At 51.0% G+C, this 10,593-nt stretch overlaps 1 protein-coding gene across 1 annotated transcript in view; it reads right to left on the minus strand.

The window, feature by feature from the left end:
* Positions 1-10,593, minus strand: part of KIF13B (kinesin family member 13B) — a 211,107-nt gene that overhangs the window by 8,505 nt on the left and 192,009 nt on the right. The window contains 1 exon segment of the mRNA XM_018570085.1: positions 438-500. Within this exon segment, the coding sequence (XP_018425587.1) occupies positions 438-500 (63 nt within the window).

The following is a 10,593-nucleotide window of genomic DNA, read 5'->3' on the forward strand; positions in this document are numbered from 1 at the left end:
GAGAGAGAGAGAGAGAGAGAGAGAGAAAAAAATGATAGAGAGAGAAATGATAGAGAGAGAGAGAGAGAGAGAGAGAGAGAAATGATAGAGAGAGACATGAGAGAGAGATATGAGAGATAGAGATGATAGAGAGAGATGATAGAGAGAGACAGACATGAGAGAGAGATGAGAGAGAGAGAGAGATGAGAGAGAGAGATGAGAGAGAGAGATGAGAGAGATGAGATGAGAGAGATGAGATGATAGAGAGAGATACATGAGAGGAGATGAGAGAGAGAGAGACATGAGAGAGAGAGAGACATGAGAGAGAGAGAGACATGAGAGAGAGAGAGATGAGAGAGATGTATCATGAACAGATTTGCAGGTTGTCCCGGTCATGTGACTGGTTTGCCTCCACAATACATATATACATTGTATCTCGTCCGGTTTCCTCTACTTACCGTTTTTGGTTTGAAGGCCGCGTCATCGATACTCGCAGACTGGACTACAATACGAGGGACTGGCTGGAAGGGAGACGAGGGATGAGATTGGTCATTTTTGGGTGAATTGAAACAAGTCACTAAATGAATCTAAACAAACTTAATAAATCTGCAGTTTGCAAAGTGTTTTCAGTGAACGGACCATGATCGTATGATGGGACTTCATCTAGAGACCTTCCCATCCTTTCCCGGAAAGCAGAGGCTCAATGGAGCTGTAATGCAGCACATGAGAATGAAAGGGTGAGCTATGCCAGGGATGCCCATTAGGTAGATGGTGATCGTAGCTCTGAGCTGATGCTGGTAGGTCAGGAAGGGGGGGGAATGGCGGCCCCTCGCTGTGCACACATGATTGCCTATTAGCCCGAGTCTGCTGAGCTGAGCTCCCCGACACCTTTCTGGTGGATACTGGGGGTTGTAGTGCCATGTATTACATCAAAGAATATTAGTTTACACAGCAAAATGCAGCAAGGTGAGCCAGGAGAGAGAGCGGAGAGACAGCCAGGAGAGAGAGCGAGGAGAGACAGCCAGGAGAGAGAGCGAGAAGAGACAGCCAGGAGAGAGAGCGAGGAGAGACAGCCAGGAGAGAGAGCGAGGAGAGACAGCCAGGAGAGAGACCGGAGAGACAGCCAGGAGAGAGACCGGAGAGACAGCCAGGAGAGAGAGCGAGGAGAGACAGCCAGGAGAGAGAGCGAGGAGAGACAGCCAGGAGAGAGAGCGAGGAGAGACAGCCAGGAGAGAGAGCGAGGAGAGACAGCCAGGAGAGAGAGCGAGGAGAGACAAGACAGCCAGGAGAGAGAGAGCAAGGAGAGACAGCCAGGAGAGAGAGCAATGAGAGAGAGCATGGAGAGACAGCCAGGAGAGCGAGGAGAGACAGCCAGGAGAGCGAGGAGAGACAGCCAGGAGAGCGAGCAAGGAGAGACAGCCAGGAGAGACAGCCAGGAGAGAGACAGCCAGGAGGATGAAGGAGAGACAGCCAGGAGAGCGAGGAGAGACAGCCAGGAGAGCGAGGAATGACAGCCAGAAGAGCGAGGAATGACAGCCAGGAGGATGAGCAAGGAGAGAGAGCAAGGGAGGTATTTTTCTCGTCGGTAGATCTCATGTAGCTCGTCATTTGAAAAGTGGATCTTAACACAAAAATTGTGGCCACCCCTGAGCTATGCAAATGTTTAGAAGTTTACAATAGATTGTGATGGGGCCGGTTTGTGTGTGAAGTCATTTGTGAATGGGTCAATATTGTGAACACAGATACAGTCCCTAGGGCTATGTCAATGTTGACTTTCAGAGTCCTTATTTCGAGAAGCAACGTAAACTCCATCTGCTGTAGAGCAGCTTTTCCCAACCAGGATGCTGGGGTACGCTAGGGTGTTTTATGGCTTCCGTCGGGGTGCCTCAACATTTCCACAAAGCGTCATGCCTCTCCATGGTGCAGATGGGCCGACCACCATGGAAACGAATGATCCAAGTCCAGTGACGGTTGGATCAAGTCAGAAAAAAAGTCAGAAGTTCACCTCCATCCAGGCCTAGCCCACCTCCTGCTCTCTGCCGTATGGCTGCTGCTGCTGTGGCTCCTGATGTGATGGTAGGACTCAGATTTGAAACATGGGGAGCAACTAGTGTCAGAGGGGCTCCTGATGTGAAAGGCGGGGTTCCGGATGTGAAGGGGGCTCTTGATCTGAAAGGTGAGATTCTAATGTGAAAGGCGGGGTCCCAGATGTGAAATGGGGGCTCTTGATGTGAAAGGTGGGATTCTAATGTGGCTGAGGCTGAGCTCTCCTCCCGCACCGCTCGCTCAGCCTCCTGTGACAGCGTGTCAGAGAGGAGTACAAGCAGAAGGTGATCGGTGATCGCTGAGTGTTTGTAGATAATTGAGAATATGGTATGTGGACTATATCCTCAATTATGAATGAATGGGAAGTGATCTACATCACTTCCTGTCCATTCATGATTGTGGATATAGTAAACACACTCTGTCCTCATGATATCAATGAACAGGAACACTCAGCATAGAGGATTCCAGTTCATTGATAACAGGGGGCTGCAGAAAAAGAGATTGAGGACTCTGTGCTTCTCTGAGGACTCTGTGTCCTCCATCTCTTGTTCTATTTTAAAAAGGGAAATATCAGAGGGTCTGTTTAGATCCCCCAATATTTCCCCGAAGCCCCTAAAAGTAAAGTAAAAAAATGAAAATATTTAATAAAAATAAATAAAAATATACAAAAAAAAATCAAGTTTATAAAAAATAAAATATTTTAAAAAATTTGAAACCATTAAAATAAAAACATTTTCGGTATCGGTTTCGGCCTGACAATTTTTTTTATTTCGGTTTTTAAATTTCCATTTCGGTGCACCTCTAATTTCTATCATTTCATTTGTAATAGGAAGCTGTATATCGGGCAGGAAGTCCTCACACGCGGGTGGATTTCTCATGGGGTAGAAAGTTACTTCCAGTTACATTGACGCGGCTCTGAAAGGTGACAACTCTGGTCGGGTCAAGCGAAACGTCCCGCCGCGGGAATCATCGAATGTTCTCTTTTAATAAACACGAATGTCCGTCATTAGTTTGTTGCACTCGCAGCGGCGTCGGGGCCGCTGAACAGGACGGCGCGGTGAGAGGAGACATTTCTATGTGGTCTTCATAATGAGGAGGACTCAGGAGGAACCATCGGGACTATCAGGATGTGGTGATTGAAGCCCCGGTATCAGTAACCTGGATCTGGCCGTATTTTATACGTCCTGATGGGCGCTCTGTGGTGAAGCGGAACATGGCCGCGCGCGGCTCTGCCCAGACCCTCATACATCTCACTCGTGTAGACATAATGCTCTGACAAGAAGCTCTTTACTGGTCCCTCCTGGATTGGAGCCATCAGAAAGCCGAGGAGAGCAAGGTCCATTTCCACCTGATCGCTCCATAAATAAGGTTAAGCGCGCCTATTATTGGGGCTGTCACTGCAAATGGAGGGACGGATGAGACGGGTTATCTTAAAAGAGCTTAACCCTTCCTGTGCCGAGAGGAGCCGAGAACAAAGACGAGGCTGCGGCTACACCATACCGACCAATCTGCCGCCGGGGGACTCTCCGAGGTGCGGCCACCGACCTCTACGACACCCCGCCTCCTCCTCCACTGCTGGCTCTCAATGTTGACTATGTGGAGAGGAACGCGTTGCTGCACAGATTACCGTCAGTGATCTGAACAGCGGCGTGTTCATCTTCAGCCGCCAGTGAAAGCCGCCAGCAGAGGATCCCATAGCGACCCGCATGGCATCTGGCCCGGGCCCCACTGTGCCCCGGGCCCCGTAGCGGCCGCCTGGGTCGCTATAGTGATTGTTACGTCACTGGATGAGAGGACTCCACCTACTGGCTCAATGACAAGAGTCGCCCATGTGACATGAGCCTGAAGGGCCACCGTACACACCGCTTGATTCTCCCTTGCTCAATCAATCGCTTCCACTAATCCATAATAACAGTCCCAACGGCATCATCACAGAGTCCCTGTGCTTCCCTATGAAATGCAGGCAGGTCATCGATGGTGGGAGGAGCCGACAGGGGGGCTGTACATAGCTTCCTGAAAGCATCACACTACTCTAAAGAGCCCTCAGCCCTGATGCAAGCAGTGGGAGGAGTTATGCAAATATCAAAATGCCCTGATGGGTGGATGTCAGTCGGGAGGAGTGAGCAGACCACATTCGCATGCAGACCGCCCTTAGGCAACGCCCACGTGTGATGCCGAGCCGCCATGATTGACAGAACCGGGGCCAATCAGGCTGGGGAGGAAATAGCTAGATGGTGCCGGACGTCCTCCAGCCAGATAATGAGACCGACCCTAAAACCTGCAAGAAATGTTAAATTTTCCTTAATCCGTAAAAAAAATGGTTTTAAAGCTGAACTCCGGGTGGATATAAAAGAGAAATTAATGCATCTTTGTACTGATAATTACATTTTCTATATATTAACAGTGCAAGTAACCAAATTTGACTTGCAGTCCCTTGCAGTACAGCAGAGCTCTGACTGGGGGATCGAGAAACAGCACAGGGAGCTAATCAGGTCATGTGCTGCATATACTGATAGGAGGAGAGAGCAGAGTGACAGAGAGATGAGCTCATCCATCTGCTGCTTCTGCTTTTCATTGTCCAGTCACATGTTGGGGGGGGGGGTTGGCAGGTGAGACCTGTAACTGTCGCCATGTACCCAGCGCTCGTCATCTCCGTCACCTGATTAATGGCGGCGGATCTCATCTCATCATCACGGCAGCCGTCAGTTTAATCTACGCGAGTGAAATCAGTTTCCTGGCGGCTGGGAGACGGATGGCTCCGGTGTCATTTACTTTCACGAATCATTGATTCCTCCGTACACAAATCAAGTCTCTGAAATCACCTTAATATGAGGGGAGAAGTCCGAGGCGGTCACGTGACCGGGCTCGGCGCACTAAATCACGCCGGCGCACACACCGGGAAATGCAGAAGGAGACGGCAGACCCGCCCCAATTATGAACTTATCATCCAGCGTCCTCCACGTCTCGGAGTCACCGGCGGATCTATCGCCGCGCTTCTTCTACACGCGTTCTGACCAAAGGAAGATGTCTGATCTGATTGTAAGGAAAAGCCATTCTGAATGAAAAATAATCGGAGACCCCGGCGGAGAGACTGAGAGAGACCCCCGGCGGAGAGAGACTGGCGGATGGGAGACACCCCGGCGGAGAGAGAAAGACTGGAAGACACCCCGGCGAAGGCTGAATGAGACCCCATGATTTCTAATGGTGGTCCTGGATGTTGGGGCTGAAAGCAGGAAGCAGAGAGCAGAGTGGGACACCAGGAAATGCACCAAATACCGACAACAAGATCTTGTGGAGACAACGATGACGGGGGGCGGCGGGGGAGGGCGGCAACAATCCTTTGTGCAGGGAGAGCTTCAATGTCAATTCTACTAATGAAGAGAACCCAATGGGGGGAGATTCTCTCTTCTTGAATTTAGAGACATAAAACCCAAACACAAGCTGGTATATCCCTCTAGAGATTCCCTCTAACACAGGCGTCCCGGATGGAGGTGCGGGCTGCTCACTATTCCCCTAAAACACGTACACCGTAAGAAGGGGGCTGAGATTTCAGAACCGCTGCCAGCGAACAACCAGAAATCAGACGCAGTCACGGAGGAGGATACGGAACGGGGAAAGCATTCTTTGTGAAGCGGGAATCGCTAACAGGTCGTGGCCCAACATGAACCCGGCTAATGGAGAGACGTATGCCGGCGTTCATCAGATACACAATAGGCTTGGCACAGCTCCCCGATCTATAGAGACCCAGCAGGCAAAATGCTTCACCTCAAGTTTTATTCCGTCCCCCGGAGCTTCCCTTCAGCTAGAGGATCGCAATGGAAAGTTGTCATGCCGTCAGTCACCCTACGTGACCCCTCTCACCCTCCTGACTAAGGATGCGCTCTGGCGTGTTCGCAGATGATTCCGGCGCTCAGGTCCCGGGGGTGGGGGGAGGGGTTGAGCCGCGTTCATTCCAGCGCCTCACCGGTCATTAGGAATTAAACACACATATACGGCCGTGACCCGCTGATGAGCGCCGGGGCTCTCGGCAAAGACGTTCTCGGAGATTTAGCGCGCTCACCTTCCGAAGCAATCAGCTCTAATTAGGGGCCCCCGATCTTTATTAGAAGAGGACACTTTGGAGCCCGTGACCCCTGACAGACCCGCACATAACACTTGAAGCAGACTCCCGGGCTGACATTATGGAAATGTTATAATTAGGAAAGTGCTTACACTGCAATGATCCGCTTCTCGCCCCCGGAGGCCGACGACATTAAAGGCCGAACTAATGAAGACGGAGATTTCTTAAAAGGGCGTCTGGTGCTCTGATCTTTCACTTCGCATTCCGACTTCGAGGGGAACTCTACTATTCTTATTTTAAACTTTACAGATATGGAGAGGGGACTTGTACCCGTGTCCGTCCTACCAACGCGTGGAAACGTCCTAAAAACTGTGCGTCTACGGAGTTTGTAATCATATACAATACATGGCCAAATGTTCATGGACACCTGACCATCACACCTATGGCATCTTGTTGGTCATCCCATTCCAAACCCATGGCCATTAATATGGAGTTCCCCCACCCATGGCCATTAATATGGAGTTCCCCCGCCCATGGCTAATAATATGGAGTTCCCCCACCCATTGCCATGAATATGGAGTTCCCCCCACCCATGGCCATGAATATGGAGTTCCCCCCACCCATGGCCATGAATATGGAGTTGACCTATTTTTGTGGCTATACCATCCTCCACTCTTCTGGGGAGACTTTCACAAGAGTTTGGAGGATGTCTCTGGGAATTCTGACCTTAAGGTCAGGCACTGATATAAGATGAGAAGACCTGGATCACGATCTACTTTCCAATTCATCTCAGGGTCTTCAGTAGGTTGAGGTCAGAACAGGGCACTCGAGTCCCTTCACACCAAACTGGTCACACCGTGTCTTTATGGAGCTGAATTTGTTCACAAGGACATGTTCAGTAGGGTTGAGGTCGGAGCTGTATGCAGGACGCTCGAGTCTCTTTAAACCAAATTGGTCACGCCATGTCTTTATGGAGCTGGCATTGTACACAGGGGACAGTCATGGGGGGAACAGAGAAGGACCTTCACCAAACTGTCACCACAAGGCTGGAAGAGCACATTTGTCTCCAATGTCTGCATTAGCATCAACAGGACCCTTCCCTGGACACACCAGAACTCCATCATATGAAGGGGGGTCCACACACTGTTGGCCATATCGGTAAGTGTGATGGTAGGTATGATGGGCAGGTTCCCCAATGTCTTGGCCATACATGGAGTATACATTGGGGTGGATCTGGGGCAGCCAAAGTTCTGCATGAACTATATATATAAATCTCTACAAGTTTCCCAGATCACAAATCTGCTTCTTCAGAAGAAACAGGAGACATATCTATGATAATACATCAAAATTGATACAAGTAATTCATATCGGGGAACATGTTGAGAGTTATCCTCATCCTGCTGCAGGTATCAGCTTCAAGTGGATGGAAGGAATACATTGAGGAATGTAAAATATCACTTACCGGATCAATGAATGTCCCGTGTATACAGGTGGGTGATCGTAGTGGACCACAGATGGCGCCGCGAACAACATGCAAATATAAAAGGATGTCACCAGCACACCGACTGAAGGGATCAGTAAAAGTCCATTTTAATGCAAAATTCCCATTCAATTTGCAGCGCTTTCGGGACATCAGGGGGTCCCCGTCATCAGGCTCAGAATGACACGAGCAGCAGGGAGGGTGGGCAGTAGAATGACAGCCCCCTCCCCAGCCACACCCCCTATATGATTGGCTCTGTCATTCTACTGCCCCCCCCCCTGCTGCAGCCACACCCCCCTATATGTTTGGCTCTGTCATTCTACTGCCCCCCCCCCTGCTGCAGCCACACCCCCCTATATGTTTGGCTCTGTCATTCTACTGCCCCCCCCCCTGCTGCAGCCACACCCCCCTATATGTTTGGCTCTGTCATTCTACTGCCCCCCCCCCTGCTGCAGCCACACCCCCCTATATGTTTGGCTCTGTCATTCTACTGCCCCCCCCCCTGCTGCAGCCACACCCCCCTATATGTTTGGCTCTGTCATTCTACTGCCCCCCCCCCTGCTGCAGCCACACCCCCCTATATGTTTGGCTCTGTCATTCTACTGCCCCCCCCCCTGCTGCAGCCACACCCCCCTATATGTTTGGCTCTGTCATTCTACTGCCCCCCCCCCTGCTGCAGCCACACCCCCCTATATGTTTGGCTCTGTCATTCTACTGCCCCCCCCCCTGCTGCAGCCACACCCCCCTATATGTTTGGCTCTGTCATTCTACTGCCCCCCCCCCTGCTGCAGCCACACCCCCCTATATGTTTGGCTCTGTCATTCTACTGCCCCCCCCCCTGCTGCAGCCACACCCCCCTATATGTTTGGCTCTGTCATTCTACTGCCCACCCTCCCTGCTGCAGAGCCAATCATATAGGGGGGTGTGGCTGGGGAGGTGTCCGCAGCGGGGAGGTGGGCAGTAGAATGAAAGAGCCAATCATATAGGGGGGTGTGGCTGGGGAGGTGTCCGCAGCGGGGAGGTGGGCAGTAGAATGAAAGAGCCAATCATATAGGGGGGTGTGGCTGGGGAGGTGTCCGCAGCGGGGAGGATGGGCAGCACAGTGACACCTGGGAATAGCTGCTGTCAATCAAGTACAGCCACACTGGCTGGGGGCGTGGCATCAAAGCCGACTATGGGGCCTACAGGCACGCTTTGTGCCAACGTGGCATCCTATAGTTCCAATCAGCAAGCTCAGGGACGCAAACTGACCCCCCCCCGCCACGGATCTGCTTCTGCACTTGCCATGGCCAGTTTACAACAGGTATACAGAGGGACTGGAGGGTCGCCAGGTATGTACTACCATGAGAAGCATAACGTACAAGATGGTTTATCCCTAAAGGAACTTAAACCTGAATTTTAGGGGTGTACGTGCACTTTAAGGACCAGAAATAAACACGGATAATCCCTTTAAGACACAAGGACTGAATGCCTCACAACAGCCCGGAGTTCTCCTTTGTCATACGAGAGCCGCAGAGGAGCGGAACGCGTTACACAAGTCTGAGACCTCCGATCCCCCCCGGGTGACCAGATCAGGGATACAGGTCACGGTTTAACCCCGCCCCCTCCCCCGGGGCCTGACACGGTCCCAACTCAACGAAACAACCTAGTTTTCTAATGGAGGTGAAATGAAAGTCTATTTCTGGAGGAGACTCAAACTTAACACCTGATGCTGCCGGCCGGTCGCCATTCATCGGGATTTTCACAAAATATGTAAAATAAATAAATGAATCTCTAAAAATCTAAAAAGTACAAAAAAAACAAAACAACTATTTTATTTTCAATGCAGAACGCCCCGAGGTTTACCGGCAATGCCTTATATCGTGTGGTGATGTCACTGTGTAGATACCGTCGGCATGAAGAGAAGGTTCACAAATCAGAACGAAGAACGAGGATGTACAGATTCACCATATGGAATGGACATGATGATGCAAGGGACACAGCTGACAGGAGGAGAGAGCAGAGTGACGGGAGATGAGGTCCTCGGTCTGCTGTTTCTGCTTTCACTGTCCAATCACAGGCTGGGGGAGGGACAAGACCTGTAAGTGTTACTGAGACTGCGGCAGAGAAACAAATCAGGTCTCCTCCCCTGCCAGACAGAGAAGAGAAGACTAATCAAAGGATATTAAAAATGTTGTACCCGGAGTTCAGCTTTAACTTGTAGTGAATTCCGGGATCAGCCAATAATGACCGCTCACTGCTGCTCTCTCTTCTTGTGCAGGGTGACTGGTCTTGTCTCCGCCCCCTCCTGTAATAAAGACTGGTCACTGCTGCTCTCTCTCCTTGTGCAGGGTGACTGGTCTTGTCTCCACCCCCTCCTGTAATAAAGACCGCTTATTGCTGCTCTCTCTCCTTGTGCAGGGTGAATGGTCTCGTCTCCGCCCCCTCCAGTAATAAAGACCAGTCGCTGCCGCTCTCTCTCCTTGTGCAGGGTGACTGGTCTCGTCTCCGCCCCCTCCTGTAATAAAGACCGGCCACTTCTGCTCTCTCTCCTTGTGCAGGGTGACTGGTCATAGTGAAAGGGCTAGAAGTCACTTCCACCTAACAAATGAGTGTGCTATTTGCTGCCAAAGGGTAGAGAAAGACAGACTGCCGAACTGTGCCGGGGCACCTTGTAACTATCAAGGGGTTTGGTGTAATGTTGGTACCGGGGCTGTATACGCCACAATGTCCTCTGTGGGGCAGTGTTCTGGGGGGGGGTAACCACAATTACAAGCTGCGATAACATTCCCTTATCACGTTTCCCTCCTCAGTCCACCTCGTGACATTTGTGGTTAAATACAGCCAGAGAACTGCAGGGAGAAGAGGGAGCAGAGTGCAGAGAGGAGTCACAAGGCTCACTACAGTTCAGTGAAACCATATCCGTCCTCTTGTCTGCCATCTATACAGCTTTAAAAGCAGTTGAGCAAAGGGGCGGAGCTCCTTCATCGGGTGATGGTGGTGGGTTAGGGGGTGATGGTGGTGGGTTGGGGGGTGATGGTGGGTTGGG

The sequence above is a fragment of the Nanorana parkeri genome, unplaced genomic scaffold, assembly GCF_000935625.1.
Source record: "Nanorana parkeri isolate BGI_ZX_2015 unplaced genomic scaffold, ASM93562v1 scaffold1453, whole genome shotgun sequence".
Lineage (NCBI taxonomy): Eukaryota > Metazoa > Chordata > Amphibia > Anura > Dicroglossidae > Nanorana > Nanorana parkeri.